Below are 21,164 nucleotides of genomic sequence, written 5' to 3'. Positions count from 1 at the left end.
GGTAATGGGAAAAAAACCTGGGAAACAATCACCCCGTCCCTGAGGACCATACATTGACTAGCCGTGAAGGATCGGGTTACATTCAAGACCCTCTGCCTCACTCACAAATACACACAAGTAAAAGCTCCTCAATACCTATGCAAGAAAATAAAACACTACACCCCTAGTAGCGCCCTACGGTCAACTGACCAAAACCTCCTCCACATCCCCAAGACCCGCTACAAATCTAAAGGAGAATGAAGATTTGCAGTTCAAGGACCACGGCTATGGAACGCTATAGCCACCGACATCCGCATGTAAGAAAACCACCAGGCCTTCAGAAAAAAACTTAAGACCCACCTCTTCTGAAGACACATGACGGCACTGGATGCAAAAAGCGCATTGAGGCGATTTAGTTCGCATTTGTAGCGCTATACAAGTTACTTACTTACTCATACACACACTCACTCAAGGTCCTATGCACAGTCACTTTATATTTCATTATTTACGAACATTGGCGCTGATGTAAAACAAGGTCCTATATGCACAGTCAGGTTAACTGTTAATCAATATTTGTTATTGGTTGAGGGCAACACAGTATTACATCATCAAAAGTAACAGTAAAAGAAAGCCCCAAATGTTGGGCTGTCCCCAGAACAGTAGTAGAAAGGGAAATCTTCCAATAGGGACACTCTCACCTTGGAGGGATTTTCTCTCACATACTGTTTTGGCTATGGGACAGGAAATTAGGGGAAAGCTCCCCAATGGGACAAAGATGTTAAGAGCATTTTGCGTAGTATAGTTTGTTTTTACTGATTCTTGCTTAAATTCAACCCAGATGTGTTTGTCTCATCTCTAGATAAGCCAAGCATTCTGGGCTTGGTTTGAACTGAGTTTGGCCAAATCTGAACTCCATTGAAGTCAATGGGAGTAGAATGTTAAAAAACAGTAATGGTAATTTTCTAGGCTAAAAGGCAAGGAATTGTAAAGTAAATGGCATGGGCGCTGGGCACTGCCCTGGGTGGACAAGTACCAAAGCAAAAAATTATAAAAAAAAATCAATTTTGTGGGAGCTGCGATTCCCTAAAGTGGAACTTCTGCTCATCTGATTACCCCCTCCGGTGCCAAAATTGCCACCTTTCGGGGGCACAGGGTGCCTGCCTTTGACAGGTATCCTTTCCCAATTTCAGGACTCTGGGCCGCAGCCTGTGACTTCACTGTGGGGCTCCCTCCTCCTCCCCCGGCCGCCGGGCCATTAGGAGAGAGGAGCGCGGCCTCCCGCATGCACAGTAGGGTTTCCGGCGTTTCACGCAGGAGGGACGCTGCCCAGTATATCTAGAAGTAAAAAAGTGATTACTTTATATAGAAAGTAGTAGCGCCTTCTGAATATGTTTACTTTTTGAACCAGCACCATAACCTCTTATGCGGTATAGAATGTTGGGCTATTTCCCAAACATCACAGTGAAGAAATCTCAATATCTAAAGCGTCCAATAGAAAAAAAAAAATTAACAATAAACCAATGGCGCAAAAGTAAGTGCCCGTTCACACAGGGGCAACGCGACTTCCAGTGCGACTTTGCGAGACGACTTCAGCGCGACTTGGAGCGACTTACAAAACGACTTCAAGTTGCCTCCAGGACAGGCGTCTTTGCCAGTTGCCAATCAAACAATAATCAGCTCTGTGGGAGGGAGAAATTTGCCTGAGAAAACAATTTTCTCTTCCTGTAAAGTTGCTGAGATGGCAGCTTAGGACCTGAGCTCCTCTCAGCGCTGACTAAACAGCATTAATAATGACGGATTAAGACTTCCTTTCTACCCACAAATAACGGGTAAAGCTAGCTGACATTCTTGGGCACATATCTATGCCAGGAAAACATTTTAAAATAGACAAGGGACATCACAAGAAGAGGGTGGATAAGCGTAACTTTTCCAAGATGGCTGCTTTACCTCAGACACGCTCACAGAAAGATGCAGAGGCTTCCACTGCTGACAGGCAAGGTACGGCTTCTTTGTCTCATACATCCTACCCTCAAACACAAGGCTCTGCTTCTGGTTCCAATACAGTTTCCAATGAACAAAAAAGCTTTAGAGACCCCTGTGGATTCCATGTCTTTGACTCCATTAGAAATTTCTACACACACATCTGACCCCTCAATTATAACCCCTTAACGCCCGCCGCACGACTATTTACGTCCGCAGAATGGCACGGACAGGCAGAAGGACGTATATATACGTCCTTGCCTTCTAGCGGGTGGGGGGTCCGATCGGGACCCCCCCCCGCTGCGTGTGGCGGGCGGGTTCCCTCTGGGAGCGATCCGGGATGACCGCGTGGCTATTCGTTTATAGCCGCTCTGTCGCGATTGCTCCCCGAGGCTGAAGCACGGGGAGAGCCTATGTAAACACGGCTTCCCAGTGCTTCACTGTGGCGGTGTATCGATCGAGTGATCCCTTTTATAAGGGAGACTCGATCAATCACGTCAGTCCTACAGCCACACCCCCCTACAGTTGTAAACACACACTAAGTGAACACTAACCCCTACAGAGCCCCCTGTGGTTAACTCCCAAACTGCAACTGTCATTTTCACAATAAAGAATGCAATTTAAATGCATTTTTTGCTGTGAAAATGACAATGGTCCCAAAAATGTGTCAAAATTGTCCAAAGTGTCCGCCATAATGTCGCAGTCACGAAAAAAATCGCTGATCGCCGCCATTAGTAGTAAAAAAAAAAAATTAATAAAAATGCAATAAAACTATCCCCTATTTTGTAAACGCTATAAATTTTGCGCAAACCAATCGATAAACGCTTATTGCGATTTTTTTTAACCAAAAATAGGTAGAAGAATACGCATCGGCCTAAACTGAGGAAAACATTTTTTTATATATGTTTTTGGGGGATATTTATTATAGCAAAAAGTAAAAAATATTGCATTTTTTTCAAAATTGTTGCTCTATTTTTGTTTATAGCACAAAAAAAAAAAAAAACGCAGAGGTGATCAAATACCACCAAAAGAAAGCTCCATTTGTGGGGAAAAAAGGACACCAATTTTGTTTGGGAGCCACGTCGCACGACCGCGCAATTGTCTGTTAAAGCGACGCAGTGCCGAATCGCAAAACCTGGCCTGGGCATTTAGCTGCAAAATGGTCCTGGGCTTAAGTGGTTAAGGAATGAACAGGCTCTTGATGTGACTTTCAATGTATCTCAACTGTTCACAGCAATCTCTGAAATGTTGGAGAAAGGATTAGCACAAAATGCTGACAGGATTACTGGGGAAATTAAAGTCAAACAAATGAAAGTTCGAGATAATCTATTTACCTGAAGAACAAAGGCATCTTCTTTCAATTCTCTCCTGTTTCAATGGAAGAAATTTTTTTTTTTTTGTGTTCCTTCCAGAACTTCCTATACTCAAATGGCCTGGACTCCAACCTAGGGAGTAGCCACAATTAACTAAACCCCCCTTTTTTTTGTTTTGTGTTTTTTTTGTGTTTCTTCCAGAACTTCCTATACTCAAATGGTCTGGACTCCAACCTCAGGGAGTAGTCACGATTAACAACCCCCCCCTTTTTTTATTATTTATTATTAACTATAGACTTACCGCATTTGCCGGCTTCTAAGACGACTGGGCGTATAAGACGACCCCCTAATTTTCCAGGAAAAATTTGGGTTTTGGGATATACTCGCCGTATAAGACTACCCCCTTCCTTCTTTCTGGAAGCTGAGGGGTAGCCAGAACCGCTGACAGAAACAACTGCTGACAGAAACAGGCTTTTTTCAAATCTCACTATGCCATTACATTACATGCCCCACTGTGCCATTTCATTACATGCGCCACTGTGCCATTACATTACATGCCCCACTGTGCCATTACATTACTTGCCCCCACAGCGCCATCACTTGCCCCCACAGTGCCATCACTTGCCCCCACTGTGCCCCCACTGTGCCATCACTTTCCCCCCCACTGTGCCATCACTCATGTTTTGCAGCACAGTCTCCATCTGCTGCGAGCGTCCATGATTTGAAAGCCGCACCTTCTTCTCAGACTGTCCTGTGATAGGCGGAACACAAATTTTCCCAGCAGCGCCTCTGTTCTGTGTTCCGCCTATCACGGATGTCCTCTCGTCCGAGGATGAGAAGGCATCTGTGATAGGAGGAACATAGATCAGAGGCGCTGCTGGGAAGATTTGTGTTCCGCCTATCACAGGACAGTCTGAGAAGAAGGAGCGTCTTTTAAATCATGGACGCTCGCAGCAGACGAAGACTGTCACCGGCGTATAAGACGACCCCCGACTTTGGATGCATTTTTTTTTGCAAAGTTTAATAGGTTGCTGAATCCGTTCTACTAGCTTTTTTTTTGCTCTTTATAAATTGCTGTCACTTGTCGGCACTGGGGCATTGGGCCTCCACCTACCTCTTAGACCGGCTTTCTTTTTTTTTACTTTTTAGCCACTCTGAGGGGTGGGTAATTAGCCCTTAACATGGGCTATACTTTTGGAAATTTTTTGAATGAGGGGAGGGTGGGGGGGGGGGGGTCATGTTCTTCCCCTCATTCTGGGCCTAGATTAGGCCTTCAATTACTTTGCGTTTTGCTAATGTGCATTAGGGATGAGCCGAACACCCCCCTGTTCGGTTCGCACCAGAATTGTGAACTTTAGAACCCTGTTAAAGTCTATGGGACTCGAACACTTGAAATCTAAAGTGCTAATTGTAAAGGCTAATATGCAAGTTATTGTCCTAAAAACTGTTTGGGGACCTGGGTCCTGTCCCAGGGGACATGTATCAATGCAAAAAAAGTTTTAAAAACTAAAGTTTTTTCGGGAGCAGTGAATTTAATAATGCTAAAAGTGAAACAATAAAAGTGAAATATTACTTTAAATTTCGTACCTAGGGGGGGTGTAAAGTTAGCATGTGAAATAGCGCATGTTTCCAGTACATAGAACTGTCCCTGCACAAAGTGTAATTTCTGAAAGGAAAAAAAGTCCATCCCGCCGTGACTTCCAGGCTCACCCTCCGGGTCACGCTGACACCCCACGGAGGGGTAATCGGGACATGTGAACACGTGAGTGTTCGGATCTGGAATCGTGGTTCTGTGAGTTAAACTGTTTCTTCTTTCCTCCCGTACCCAGTTTGCCTCAATTCGCCCCTTTCCCTCCATGATCGCTTTGAGCTGCCTCTGTTGCGATTTGCACTGACTATGTACTGTGGGGTGGCGACCCTCTCCCATGACCTCACGCCAATAGCTCTGACGCGTCTTTAGACATAACTTGAGCCTAGCGGAACTTTAACTTGCTCCCCAAAAGGGCCCTACGAACCCTCATGTTGGTCAGCTTGCTCTTTTCAATGGCATTGGGAGGTCAGAGATGCCCCCGAGAGGTAGTAACTGAGCCGTCTCAGAAATAGCAGGAAACCAAAGGTTTAGAATACTTTACTTACGCAGTGGTAACATGCATGCTTCTCTTTTGCCTGGGAGGCTTCGGCCTAGCCCAGCTCACGCGGTTCTTGGTCTCTGGTTACTCTCGTGCGCCATTGGAAGTGAATCCAAATATGCTCTCACTATAGCCCATGCTAAAGCGTAGCACCAGATACGCCGCTATCCGAGCGATGCTGCTACACAGAGAAACCTGCTCTGACCTGCCCGGTGTGCTCCCTGAACTCGGAGCATCCGGGCAATGAGAGGGAAGGCTGCTTATTGATCCTTAGACCTTTTGGTTACTTGTCTTGCCCTGTGATTGCCTCGCTTAGGTTCTATGCCTATTCCTCCCAGGCGGTTAGACGTAGGCCATCACTGCCTTAAATACAAACTCCTGGAGAGGCCTCGCCCACTCGCATACCTGCCTATCAAGCTCTGAGGCTAGTTAAAGATTGGGACTGGGAACATTTTTGTTATCACTGTCATAGTGCCTTTTACTCTTACTCTTATTTTTCAGGAATTGTTTTGTTCTCAAGCACGGTAACCTGATCTACGATTCCATAGCTGAGTTGAACTAAGATGCAGTGGTTCAGGTTTCTAGTTTATGTGATATATGTTACTGTTATGTCTAAGCTGACGCAAAGTTACTTATTCCCTCACAGCTAGGTTCACGAGTTTACCCTTCACACCAGAACCTCTGAGGGACCTTCTCACACACCAGGTCTTTTGTGCCCTTCCTGGGCTTCCCTTAACTCTTTTGACCCCATATGGTTTCCAAATTGCTCTGCACTGTTTTTCTATTGTTAAAGTAGTTCATGGTAAACCACTATACATTTCCTTGTCATCCTCTCTAATGCCGAATCGCAGGTTCCCCTTCAGGTTTACTACCCCCACACAGCTGTCCAACAGGACTACAGCGGACGTTCCGGAACCCTCACCCACCTTGCCTTTCCTTCCCTACCCATCCCCCTCCCTATTAGGTGTCTCGATCCGTTTCGTAGTCACCTCCGTATGTACCCTTTCATCGAGGAAACTGTCGAGAAACTTGACGAGCCAAAAAGAGAGCAAGTTCTCTATTTTCTCGACGGGAATGGAGAAACTTGCCTTGTCGATGTCCTTGACAGCCTAACAAGGAACTCGACGAGGAAAACGATGTGTTTCGCCCGTCGAGTTTCTCAGTCGTGTGTACGAGGCTTTACAGACAGAAAAGAGCGAATCGTCATTTACTAACACGGAATCAGCTAAAAGCAGCCCAAAGGCGATTAGAACTTCCCCTTCAGAGTGCCGTCGTACGTGTTGTACGTCACCGCGCTTTGTTCATAATTTTCCAAAAACGATGGTGTGTGGGCAACATCGTTTTTAATAATGAAGTTAGAAAAACTTTGTTTTTTGGACATGCTGAAAAACGTTGTTTTTTTTCATGCCGAAAAACGACTGTGTGTACGCGGCATAATATTTCTTGTGAGCTGAGTGACTTGCAGTAAAACAGAAGGATGTGTTTGACATACTGTAGCTGTGAGAGGAGTCAGAAAATGTCTGGATCCTCTGAAAACGATGTGTTCCGTCTTACAGATTCTACATTACCAGCATGCATTTTTTATCTTTCTATTATTTCTTTTTAAGCTGTTTTCCCTGCTAAAAGAACTTAAATATTCCTTTGATTCGGCTGAGCCAGTGCCATTCTTTAATGAATATGGAGAATTTGTTTATCACTACAGAATAACTAACTGGATACTGGAAGAAGATTTTACTGCAGATTATAACGAAGTGGGAAACTTTACACCCTGGGCTCCAGAAGGTCAGAAGCTTCATGTCAACCATAAAGCCATAACATGGAAATTTCCTAATAAGGTGGGACTATGATATAAATGTGAGTATTAATAAAGATGAAGTCGATATGGAAATTGAAAGGACAATACGTACAGTATCTCACAAAAGTCTCACATTTTTGCAAATATTTTCTTCTATATTTTCATGTGACAACACTGAAGAAATGACACTTTGCTACAATGTTGTGTAGTGAGTGTACAGCTTGTATAACAGTGTACATTTGTTGTCCCCTCAAAATAACTCAACACACAGCCATTAATCATTCTCCCCGGTGTCATGTGACTCATTAGTGTTACAAGGTCTCAGGTGTGAATGGGAAGCAGGTGTGTTAAATTTGGTGTTATCGCTCTCACTCATACTGGTCACTGGAAGTGCAACATGGCACCTCATGGCAAAGAACTCTCTGAGGATTTGAAAAAAATAATTGTTGGTCTACATAAATATGGCATAGGCTATAAGAAGATTGCCAAGACCCTGAAACTGATCTGCAGCATGGTGGCCAAGATTATATGAGTGCTGCCAGTATTGCTGCAGAGGTTGAAGGGGTGGGGGGGTCAGCCTGTCAGTGCTCAGACCATACGCTGCACACTGCATCAAATTGGTCTGCATGGCTGTCGTCCCAGAAGGAAGCCTCTTCTAAAGATAATGCACAAGAAAGCCTTCAAACAGTTTGCTGAAGACAAGCAGACTAAGGACATGGATTACTGGAACCACGTCCTGTGGTCTGATGAGACCAAGATAAACATATTTGGTGTCAGATGGTGACAAGCGTGTGTGACGGCAACCAGGTGAGGAGAACAAAGACAAGTGTGTCTTGCCTACAGTCAAGTATGGTGGTGGGAGTGTCATGGTCTGAGGCTGCATGAGTGCTGCCGGCACTGGGGAGCTACAGTTCATTGAGGGATCCATGAATGCCAACATGTACTGTGACATACTGAAGCAGAGCATGATCCCCTCCCTTCAGAGACTGGGCCGCAGGGCAGTATTCCAACATGATAACGACCAAAAACACACGTCCAAGACGACCCCTGCCTTGCTAAAGAAGCTGAGGGTAAAGGTGATGGACTGGCCAAGCATGTCTCTAGACCTAAACCCTATTGATCATCTGTGGGACATCCTCAAACAGAAGGTGGAGGAGTGCAAGGTCTCCAACATCCACCAGCTCCGTGATGTCGTCATGGAGGAGTGGAAGAGACTCCAGTGGCAACCTGTGAAGCTCTGGTGACCTCCATGCCCAAGAGGGTTAAGGCAGTGCTGGAAAATAATGGTGGCCGCACAAAATATTGACACTTTGGGCCCAAATTGGACATTTTCACTTAGGGGTGTACTCACTTTTGTTGCCAGCGGTTTAGACATTAATGGCTGTGTGTTGAGTTATTTTGAGAGAACATCATATTTACACTGTTATACAAGCTGTACACTCACTACACAACATTGTAGCAAAGTGTCATTTCTTCAGTTTTGTCACATGAAAAGGTATAATACAATTTTTACAAAAATGTGAGGGGTGTACTCACTTTTGTGAGATACTGTACATCAAAATGTAGGTTATGCGCTCCAATCACCTTACATCTCACACACTTGAGCCTAAATTATAACTTTTATTACAGAATTAAATAAAATAAAAATGTTGTCTTAAATTTTGAAAAATTTATTTTAAGAAATGGCTTGATACCAACAGTCAAGAGCAAAGTTCACATCCAGAGGAATCCATGTTCACTGGATACTCAAATTCATTATAAGAATTCTGATCTGAGCTCACTCACTTCACACAGATGCAGTCTCTGATCGAGGTAGTCAAACCTACACTGAGCTCCCTCTTAAACAGGCCATCTATTATCCAATTTCCTTTCCTTCTACCACTTGTGGAAGGAAAGACAATTGCCTGATTACCCTATCAACACATTGTTCTATGCCAGTGGGGAGAACGCCAGCAGAACACAATGATTGGTGTATTTCCAGCTTATATCCAGCGCAGTGGCGGCTGGTGCTCAAGATTTTTTTGGGGGGGCGCAAACGAAAAAGAAAAGAATTGCAGCCTCACTGTGCCCATCAAATGCAGCCACTGTGCCATCAATTGTCACCACTGTGCCATGCCATCAAACGCATCCACTGTGCCATCAATTGTCACCACTGTGCCATGCCATCAAACGCATCCACTGTGCCATCAATTGTCACCACCGTGCCATGCCATTAAATGCAGTCACTGTGCCATGCCATCAAACGCAGCCACTGTGCCATCAATTTGCACCACTGTGCCATGCCATCAAACGCAGCCATCAAACGCAGCCACTGTGCCATGCCATCAAACACAGCCACTGTGCCATCAATTGTCACCACTGTGCCATGCCATCAAACGCATCCACTGTGCCATCAATTGTCACCACCGTGCCATGCCATTAAATGCAGTCACTGTGCCATGCCATCAAACGCAGCCACTGTTCCATCAATTTGCACCACTGTGCCATGCCATCAAACGCAGCCACTGTGCCATGCCATCAAACGCAGCCACTGTGCCATCAATTGTCACCACTGTGCCATGCCATTAAACGCAGCCACTGTTCCATGCCATCAAACACAGCCACTGTGCCATCAATTGTCGCCACTGTGCCAATTGTCACCACTGTGCCCTTTAATTGTCGCCACTGTGCCCATTGATGTCACTGTGCCCTTTAATTGTCGCCACTGTGCCAAATTGTCGCCACTGTGCCCATTCATGCCGCTGTGTCAATTGTCCCCACTGTGCCCATTGTCCCCACTGTGCCAAATTGTCGCCACTGTGCCCATTCATGCCGCTGTGTCAATTGTCCCCACTGTGCCCATTGTCCCCACTGTGCCAAATTGTCCCCACTGTGCCCATTCATGCCGCTGTGCCAATTGTGCCCATTGTCGCCACTGTGCCCATTGATGTCACTGTTGCCTTTCTTAACCGCTGTGCCCTGTAAAATGCCCCCTTCCCCCCCCGCCCGGCACTTACATTTACTGGAGTCAGCCATCCACGTCCCTCGATGTCTTCTCCTGCCCTCGATGACGCTTCAGCCAATCAGGTTACCGATAGCCAGAATCGGTGAACCTGATTGGCTGAGACGCCTGCCAGTCTTATCCAAGGAACGCACCGCCCGTACGTCCCGAGGATAAGCATTCGTAAGCCGACTACAGCCCGTACAGCCAACCAGCTGCTGTTATTCAGGTGGCCGGCGCTCTAGGTCCGGCCATCTGAATAGACCAGCGGCAGCGGCGACAATAATCTAGATTCATGCAATGCAATGAATCTATGTTATTAGTCAGTGGCAGTGCGGAGCCAGAGGGGGCGGCGCTCCAGCGCCCTCTATGGACGAAGCGCCACAGATCCAGCAGCATTAAAATCATTCGGGAAAAACCCAACAGGCTGGTTGTACACAAGTCGATCATTGGATCGACTTGTGTAAAACCAGGGTGCCCATACATGGATTAAAAATGTGTCTGCTCTCTGCTGAACTGGCCAAATTCTGATTCATGTACGGCTGACTTTGCTCTAATAGGTTGTACCTCAATACACTTAACCACTTGCTTACTGGGCACTTAAACCCCCCTCCTGCCCAGACCATTTTTCAGCTTTCAGCGCTGACGCACTTTGAATGACAATTGCACGGTCATACAACACTTTACCCAAATTAAATTTTTATCATTTTTTTTCCCACAAAATTTATTTTGGTGGTATTTGATCATCATAAAGATTTTAAAAAAATATATATATATTTTTTATATTTTGTAATAAAATGTTGCAAACTGGTAATTTTTCTCCTTAATTGATGTACACTGATGAGGCTGCACTGATGGGCTGCACCTATGAGCACTAATAGGCGACACTGGTGGGCACTGATAGATGGCACTGGTGGGCACTGAGAGGTGACACTGAGAGGTGGCACTGATGGGTGGCACTGAAGGGCACTGATAGGTGGCACTGGTGGGCACTGAGAAGTGGCACTTAAAGGTGGCATTGATAGGTGGCACTGATAGCTGGCAATGATGGGCACAGATGGGTGGCAGTGATGGGCACTGATGGGTGGCAGTGATGGGCATTGATGAGTGGCAGTAATAGGCACTAATGGGTGGCAGTAATGGGCACTGATAGGCAGCACTGCTAGGTGGCACTGATGAGGCACTGATTGGCATCACTGGTGGGTATTGATAGGTGGCACTTGTGGGCATTGGTAGGTGTCACTCATGGGCATTGATAGGTGGCACTGGTGGGCACTGTGGGCACTTGCAGGTGGCACTGACAGGGGGTACTGGCAGGGGGTACTGACAGCACAGAGGAGACAGAGGTGCTTCCTTCCTCTTCGGGACCGATGTCCATTTCATAGAAGCCGGTGATTGGCTTGTTTTTCTCCTCACCCTATCAGCGTAAATAACTGTAACTGTAAATAGTAATAGTAAAAAAACATAACAGGACCTCTAAAAATGAGATCTGGGGTCAAAAAGATCTTAGATTATGAGTATTGGAATTTCCTTTCCTGCCGATGTATAAGTGCGTTAGGCAGTCGGTAAGCGGTTAACCTGTTGCCGACCAGCCGCCGACTTTAAACAGTGGCAGGTTGGCTACCCTACGCAAATCGCCGTAGCGCTTTAAGGGGTATAGGGGGCCTGCTGCGTGACGTAGGAGCTGATGCACGTGCCCGGTGGCCGTAATGTCTGCCGGACACCCGCTATCGCTCCTGAGAGAGACAGTGCTTCTGAGGGTGGGGAATCACGACTATCTCCCTGGTGATAGTGATCAGGCCTAGCAGCCAATCATATTTCCATTTTTTCTTTCAGGTTCCGATATCTCGATGTTCAGGACCCTGCTTGCCTGGTAACAGAAAGAAGATCGGAACTTCAATTCATAAATGTTGCTATGAGTGCATCCCGTGTCCAGAAGGAGAGATGTCCAACATTTCTGGTAGAGTGTATATTTGCTGCTGTGTGATAGTAAATAATGATGTGTGATTTCTTTGGACTTGCTCTGCCAGTACTGACAGTTCGAATTTAAAGGGTCACTAAAGGATTTTTTTTTAGCTAAATAGCTTAATTTACCTTACTGCAGTCCTGTTTTCATGGAAAGTAGCAAAGGACGGATGGACGGCCTCACACCAAAGAACTCTTGAGTTGTCTTTATGAAGGAACATGAGCAAACACCGCAAATACACAGCAGAAATCAAAACAGCCAACGCGTTTCACACTTAGTTAGTGCTTATTCATGGCCAATGGCCATGGATTTCTGCTGTGTATTTGCGGTGTTTGCTCATGTTCCTTCAATAAAGACAACTCAAGAGTTCTTTGGTGTGCGGCCGTCCATCCGTCCTTTGCTACTTTCCATTGCCTAGTGCATTGCCAGCACCCACATCCACCTGGACTTATCCACAATTGCACTTGGGATTTCCCTGGAGCGGTGAACCCCACCTCGCTCAGTCCTCATTGTTCGTTTTTGCTATGATGTTGCTGAAATCCTTCTCTGTTCTGAACAGTCTGTTTCCTGATGAAAAAAGTCATGGGAGCTTTCTCTCTGTGGCACTAATCAAGGAGGTGTGATTACTATGTGTCTTAAACCCCTCAGAACCAATCACTTTCATTTTACAAACCATCACTGCCCTCCATTGGCTCTGTGTCTCTGTACTTCACAGAAGCATGAAACTAGATGCATAAACGAAACTGAAGCTGCAGGTGCATTCAATGGCGGCCCGTCCATAGGGACGCCCGGGCGCCGCCCCCCCTCCTGTAGTCACAAACAAAAAAAAACGGGCCCAATTTTTATTTGGCTTAAAATGTCATTTTTAAATTTTAACTGCAGTGATGGCGGCCGTCTATAGAGGGCACTGCAGCGCCACCCTCTCTCGCCATTAACATATGTTCATGCATTGTATTGCACGAATGTTATTGTTGGTTGCCAGCTGCCTGGTCTATTCAGATAACCGGACATAGGGCGCCGGTTACCTGAATAACGGCAGCTGGTTGGCTGAGCGGAAGTGCCTATCAAATTGTTAAATTGTTAGTTAGGCAATGTCTCTGTTAGATAGAAGGTCATTGTTTGTACCTGTGTAAAGGGCCATGTTGGCCCTTGTTCGGCTCAGTAAATACTGGCCGGCTGCTGTTTTTTTTTTCTATGTCTCTTGTATAACTAATAAAAATATATTTTTTTTTTTTTTAAAGTGCACTTGGAAGTGCAGTCGCTGTAAATCTGAGGGGTAGATCTGGAATGAGGAGAAGCTCTGCTGATTTTATTAGCCAATCATATGTAAGCTAAAATGCTGTTTTTTATTTTCCTTGCAGGTCCCCCTCGGATCTACAGCGACTGCACTTCAGTGCAATTTCAAGTGCACTTTGCATTTGTAGTTTGCCCTTGTAGTGCAAAGTGGATTTTCCTTTAGTAAATGACCCCCACTATGTACCTCTACTCATTCACATAATGGGGCTGGGATCTGGGACCCACTTCTTAGAGGGGCTTCAAGATTCCAATAAGCTACCTCCTGCATCCCATCAACCACCGGGCCAGGGTTGTGGGGAAGAGGTCCTTGTCCTCATCAGCTTGGGGACAAGGTGCTTTTGACACCATGTTGAGGGCAATGCAGCCTGGTATGGTTCAGGAGGGGGTGCCTGGTGGGTTGCATGAACAATAAGAGTCTGGTATGGATTTTGGGGGGAACACATGTTTTTTTTTTTTTATTGGGCCCTGGTATGGATGGGTTAGGGGCCCCTATGCAGTTTTTCTTTTTCAATATTGACCAGTGGCGTAACCAGAGTTATGGGCGCCCGGGGAAGAATTCCCCCTCTTATAACCACTTCCCGACCTCCTCATGTACATTTATGTCGGCAGAATGGCACGGACAGGCACAATCACGTACCTGTACGTGCCTGCCTAGACGTGGGTGGGGGGTCCGATCGGGACCCCCCCCGGTACATGCGGAGGTCGGGTCCGCTCGGGGAGCGATCCGGGACGACGGCGCGGCTATTTGTTTATAGCCGCTCCGTCGCGATCGCTCCCCGGAGCTGAAGAACGGGGAGAGCCGTGTGTAAACGCGGCTTCTCCGTGCTTCACTGTGTCGGCGCATCGATCGCGTCATTCCCTTTATAGGGAAGACACGATCGATGACGTCATTCCTACAGCCACACCCCCCTACACTAGTAAACACACACAAAGTAAACCCTAACTCCTACAGCGCCCCCTGTGGTTAACTCCCAAACTACAACTGTCATTTTCACAATAAAGAATGCAATTTAAATGCATTTTTTGCTGTGAAAATTACAATTGTCCCAAAAATGTGTCAAAATTGTCCGAAGTGTCCGCCATAATGTCGCAGTCACGAAAAAAATCGCTGATCGCCGCCATTAGTAGTAAAAAAAATAAAAAAAATAAAAATGCAAAAAAACTATCCCCTATTTTGTAAACGCTATAAATTTTGCGCAAACCAACCGATAAACGATTATTGGGATTTTTTTTACCAAAAATAGGTAGAAGAATACGTATCGGCCTAAACTGAGGAAAAAAAAAATGTTTATATATGTTTTTGGGGGATATTTATTACAGCAAAAAGTAAAAAATATTGCATTTTTTTCAAAATTGTCGCTCTATTTTTGTTTATAGCGCAAAAAATAAAAACCGCAGAGGTGATCAAATACCACCAAAAGAAATCTCTATTTGTGGGGAAAAAAGGACGCCAATTTTGTTTGGGAGCCACGTCGCACGACCGCGCAATTGTCTGTTAAAGCGACGCAGTCCCGAACTGTAAAAACCCCTTGGGTCTTTAGGCAGCAATATGGTCCGGGGCTTAAGTGGATATAAACATCCACTCTGATTGGATCCCCTTTAGCCCTCACCTGTCCTGCCAGCAGACATACCTCAATAAATTATCCCTGATGAGAGAGTCGTCGCAATTCAGCAGCAGTGTAATCCAGAGAGCGGAGAAGTTTATTAGAGTGTATAGTGAGAGGTGCGGGCTCGCAGGCTATGCACAGTATTGTACAGCATATACTGTAGCTCTCTTCAGCCCCGGAGACACCAAGCCACCTGTGGGGATTCCCTGTGCCTGCCGCAGCTGCCATCAGAGCCTCCTCCTCCCTACTATCGGCTCCGCCGCCTCAGCACTTGCCTCGTGTTATGTATGACTGCGAGCGGGAACTTTTCTTAAAAAAAAAAAGTGACGCACGGCCACGGTGTCTAGCTGTGAAGCTCTGTTGTGGACATGGGAGGATCCTTGGAGGGCGTGGTTTGGGGGCACGACGTCAGAGCAGCAGCTGGCTGGCAAACGCTCCTCGAAATGTGACGGCAGTGAGTGGAGAATGAGTGGGTGGGCGGGGGGGGCGCCGGCACCCCCCCTCAGCTCATCGCCCGGGGGCGCCGGCACCCCCCCTCAGCTCATCGCCCGGGGCAGACACACCGGCGCCCCCCTCGGTTGTTACGCCACTGATGTTGACTCTTTTGTTTACATTCTGCCGTCAGAATGACTCATTGTTTTAAGGAAGCTGGCAGGTTCTGGCTCCTTAACAAGTGATGATCCTTGCTGCTGACAGCTCGCAGTAGTAATTATTAGGAGTAATAATAGTAGTAGTTCAAAACAGCATGTGGACTGCATCAACTCACAGTACAGCTGCCCCTTGAAATTGCACTGGAAACTGGATTGAAATCGCACCACGTCAGTTTGAACCTAGCCTGACACCATATTAACCCTTCTGCCACATACTTACACTCCTAAGACCTTGATAATTGTAATATTACTGATACCTACATAATTATGGTTAGAAAATAAAGCAAAAAAACTCAAATGAGCTGAATAGACAGAACATTTATTTATCAAGGTTCTGGGTGTATCTTTTTTTAAAAGTGAAAATAGAAAAAATTCAGCGCTGGGAAATAATAATAATCAATGAAATAATATGCAAGCCAGCACTGTGAATGTATTCATAAAACAATTCCCAAAGTATAAAAGAAGAAAAATGCGGAGCAAAGTTACAATATAAATAGTAAAAAATGATAAAAAATGTGTAAATTGTCCAAGTGCAAATAAAGTGTCCTTTAAATAAATAAATCCAGCAGGGGTGAGAGTGAAGAGGAGACACCAGAGGGAAATCCACCACCAAGGTAAAGATGGACTCTCACCTCATTGCTTCGACCCATAAAGAGTCACAAAGCATATCAGCATCCAAAGCTCAGTTAGGAACAGCCTCCAATCTCCAGCATAACACCAATTCGCATAGATATCCAAGGGTCACCATAAAAGAAAGACACAAGAACTAAGTGCTCTCTGTATAAACCGGCAATATTTAATAAGAAACAGTAGTGCACTTACATTTAGAATCACTCTGAGCCGAGTGCGAGCAAAGCAGCATGTACAGCAATGATCCAAACACAGCGGCGATAATCGAGGGTGACGTCCGTGCGTAACTCCTCCCCCTTCGTACGCGTTACGTCCCGTGGGCGGGACTTCCTCAGCGTCGGGTGAGAGAGAACGCCGGACGTCCATAGTAACATAGAATATATAGTAAAAACACGAGTGAGCAGCCAATCAGGAAGCTCCCGGTTGTAACCAATGAGAATGCTCAATGGCCAACAACATCCGGGGCAAAGGGCGCTGCCTGTCAAATTACTCTGAGATATGGCCAATAGAATAACTAAACGGCCAATAACTTCCATTACAGAAGTCATAACTCAATTGAGATTCGACAGCCACTCGAAAGGAGTCTCAGGATGTGGCCAGGAAAGAAAAAACTAAACTGGGATCACACATCGTGGACTGGGCACAGAGTCAGTAATAGACAAAAAATAAAAATAAAAAATAAATAAAATGGAGAGGCAGAATTAATTAATTAATACCGGACTGACACTGAATGGAAAGGAAAAAGAAAAAGGAAAAAACCAGACAGTAGTGTCCAATAGCTCTCAAAATTAATTAATTAGCTGGATATAGAGACTATATAAAATCCCCATAAAATTTAAAAACACAGTTTTATAAAAATTATACAGAGAAGCCAGCTATATATATTAAAAATATATAAAAAATTCCCATAAAATTTATAATGTATATATAAATTTATATACAAAAACGGACGTCAACCTCAATCATCGTCACTTTAACAGTAACAAATACCTATAAATTAAAGCTAACTAGAACAGAGATAAAATAATGCAGACAACACTAATATAAAATTACATTGATATAAAAATAAAATAAAACAATTTAATTAATTACCGGTTAGAAATGAAACAATTTAAATCAAACTCAACGTTGAGACCCCCAGGCGAGGCAACCTTGAGCTACTTGTGACACTGAAGGAGTTATATACATGTTACAATGTGATTGTGGGCTTCAATACGTAGGTCGTACCTCACGTGCCCTACATGTCCGCGTTGGCGAACATATCAGTTGCATTAAACGAGGTGTGAAGACACACAGTGTGTCAAAACACTTTAGACATTTTCACAACCGTGATCCTAAATGTTTGAAATTCTGGGGTATTGAGAGAGTGTCTCGGCATTGGAGGGGGGGGCACTTTATCCGCCAGTTAAGTAGACGAGAATCTTATTGGATCTTTGAGCTCAAGGTTGCCTCGCCTGGGGGTCTCAACGTTGAGTTTGATTTAAATTGTTTCATTTCTAACCGGTAATTAATTAAATTGTTTTATTTTATTTTTATATCAATGTAATTTTATATTAGTGTTGTCTGCATTATTTTATCTCTGTTCTAGTTAGCTTTAATTTATAGGTATTTGTTACTGTTAAAGTGACGATGATTGAGGTTGACGTCCGTTTTTGTATATAAATTTATATATACATTATAAATTTTATGGGAATTTTTTATATATTTTTAATATATATAGCTGGCTTCTCTGTATAATTTTTATAAAACTGTGTTTTTAAATTTTATGGGGATTTTATATAGTTTCTATATCTAGCTAATTAATTAATTTTGAGAGCTATTGGACACTACTGTCTGGTTTTTTCCTTTTTCTTTTTCCTTTCCATTCAGTGTCAGTCCGGTATTAATTAATTAATTCTGCCTCTCCATTTTATTTATTTTTTATTTTTTATTTTTTGTCTATTACTGACTCTGTGCCCAGTCCACGATGTGTGATCCCAGTTTAGTTTTTTCTTTCCTGGCCACATCCTGAGACTCCTTTCGAGTGGCTGTCGAATCTCAATTGAGTTATGACTTCTGTAATGGAAGTTATTGGCCGTTTAGTTATTCTATTGGCCATATCTCAGAGTAATTTGACAGGCAGTGCCCTTTGCCCCGGATGTTGTTGGCCATTGAGCATTCTCATTGGTTACAACCGGGAGCTTCCTGATTGGCTGCTCACTCGTGTTTTTACTATATATTCTATGTTACTATGGACGTCCGGCGTTCTCTCTCACCCGACGCTGAGGAAGTCCCGCCCACGGGACGTAACGCGTACGAAGGGGGAGGAGTTACGCACGGACGTCACCCTCGATTATCGCCGCTGTGTTTGGATCATTGCTGTACATGCTGCTTTGCTCGCACTCGGCTCAGAGTGATTCTAAATGTAAGTGCACTACTGTTTCTTATTAAATATTGCCGGTTTATACAGAGAGCACTTAGTTCTTGTGTCTTTCTTTTATGGTGACCCTTGGATATCTATGCGAATTGGTGTTATGCTGGAGATTGGAGGCTGTTCCTAACTGAGCTTTGGATGCTGATATGCTTTGTGACTCTTTATGGGTCGAAGCAATGAGGTGAGAGTCCATCTTTACCTTGGTGGTGGATTTCCCTCTGGTGTCTCCTCTTCACTCTCACCCCTGCTGGATTTATTTATTTAAAGGACACTTTATTTGCACTTGGACAATTTACACATTTTTTATCATTTTTTACTATTTATATTGTAACTTTGCGCCGCATTTTTCTTCTTTTGTATCTTTTTTTATCCATGCTCTACTGTAGCAATTATTCATTTGGAACCATTGATCAATATTTGAATTGGAGTTGCCTATCTATAACATGTCCTATTCAATAGAGCAGGGGTGCCCAACCAGTGGCCCAGGGGCCACATGTGGCCCGTGGAGCCCTCTGATGTGGCCCATGACCTCCTGCTCTGGGATGGTGGGTTGGCAAGCCCAGATCACAGTTTGGCAATCTGCCATCCCAGAGCATCGGTTTTGTGAATGAAGCCAGCGGTAGGGCAAGCAAGCGGCTGCACAGCAGAGCCACATAAGCTGATGCTTCCTGTATAGCACTGGCTCCTGTCATAGGCAGAGTGATGCCCTGTGCCTGGTGCCAAAACAGCTGCTGATACCAGAATAGAAGACGTATTAAAGGTAAGTTTATTATTAAAATCACAGCGTATATATGGGCATGTCTGTTCTGCAGTGGCTACTGGGCTGCTTTCTAACTGATCCAAAGGTGCAGTGAGGGCCCATAGAGTAGAGTGGGCTGTGTCTGTGTCCTCTTTCCATATGCAGAGTGGACATGAGCCTGTCTTTCACCCGCTTCGCTGATTGTGGCCCGCGACCGATTACTAAGTCGCTTAAGTGGCCCTCACTCTTCAAAAGGTTGGGCACCCCTGCAATAGAGTGTTTGTTCCCCAAATGTTTTAATAAATATGTCCATCATGTGTCTTTTTCAATACTTGTAGACAGTGAAAATTGCATGAAATGTTTTGATGAAGAATGGCCAAATGAGAACAAGGATCAGTGTGTTCCAAAACTTATGGAATTTCTCTCTTATACTAATGATCTAATTTCTGCAGTATTTTCATCTATTTCCATACTTTTTTGCCTTCTGACTGGTTTAATATTGGGAATATTTATACATTACCGGGACACCCCCATTGTTAAAGCTAATAACCGGAACCTGAGCTATCTTCTCCTGGTCTCCATCATGCTGAGCTTCCTCTGTGTCTTCTTGTTCCTCGGCCGTCCAGTAGATGTGACCTGCATGCTGCGTGTAACCTCTTTTGGCGTCATCTTCTCAGTTGCTGTCTCTTCTCTACTTGCCAAAAGTATCATGGTGTGTATTGCTTTTAAATCAACCAAACCTGGAAGTCCCTGGAGGAAATGGATGGGAGCCAGATTTCCTATTTCTATAATGTTGGTGTGTTCCCTGATTCAAGTAATCATATGCATGACTTGGTTATCCATTTCTCCTCCATTCCAGGATAAAGACACTCACTCTTATGAGGGAAAGATCATCATTCAGTGTAATGAGGGTTCAGTTATCGGCTTCTACTCTGTCCTGGGATATATGGGACTTCTGGCAGCTGTGAGTTTCATTATAGCTTTTTTAGCCCGGACATTACCGGACAGTTTTAATGAGGCCAAGTACATCACCTTCAGCATGCTGGTGTTCTGCAGTGTCTGGATTGCCATGATCCCGGCCTATCTGAGCTCTAAAGGGAAAGACATGGTGGCTGTGGAGATTTTTGCCATATGGGCATCAAGTTCTGGACTTCTTGGCTGTATATTTTTTCCAAAATGTTACATAATTCTTATTAGACCTGACCTGAACACAAAAACAGGTTTGCTTGGAAACAGAACCAAAGAGGTCATTATTTATTAAAAACAAAATAAACTCAATCTGTCAATAAACTGTATAGGAATAATATTAACATTTTAGACACATGTACCGTATATTGCAATAAAAGATTTGGTGTATTTACTCTGTAGAGCACTGCTTAAAGCTCCTATTTTTTCTCCTCGGTTTGGGGTGTTAGGGTTGGGGATACGTATACCATAAGGCACAATGTAATACAATTAAAAACAATAGCTCCAAAAACATCTGTAAGTGATTTACAATGAACACGGGCATAGCCTGTGTATCAATGTTCAGGCAGTCCCCGAGTTACAAACGCATTAGGGACTGTAGGTTTGTTTGTAAGTGGAATGTGTTCGCAAGTCGGAACACTGCTTGTAAGTGTAACTTCCGCCTGTGCAGGGATGTGGGATGTTCCAGCTTCCGCCTGTGCAGGGATGTGGCATGTTCCGG

General features: G+C 44.6%; 1 protein-coding gene across 1 annotated transcript in view; it reads left to right on the top strand.

Annotated features, from left to right (window-relative positions):
• LOC120944405 (vomeronasal type-2 receptor 26-like) overlaps window positions 1-20,746 on the top strand; it is a 32,603-nt gene extending 11,857 nt beyond the window's left edge. The window contains exons 4-6 of the mRNA XM_040358463.1: window positions 7,009-7,236; window positions 12,013-12,136; window positions 19,816-20,746. Coding sequence (XP_040214397.1) covers window positions 7,009-7,236; window positions 12,013-12,136; window positions 19,816-20,738 — 1,275 coding nt within the window. The 3' untranslated portion in view covers window positions 20,739-20,746. The remainder of the gene's footprint in view (window positions 1-7,008; window positions 7,237-12,012; window positions 12,137-19,815) is intronic.
• The last annotated feature ends 418 nt before the right edge of the window (window positions 20,747-21,164 follow it).

The sequence above is a fragment of the Rana temporaria genome, chromosome 1, assembly GCF_905171775.1.
Source record: "Rana temporaria chromosome 1, aRanTem1.1, whole genome shotgun sequence".
Classification (NCBI taxonomy): domain Eukaryota; kingdom Metazoa; phylum Chordata; class Amphibia; order Anura; family Ranidae; genus Rana; species Rana temporaria.
This window is presented reverse-complemented; position numbering and strand designations above follow the sequence as displayed.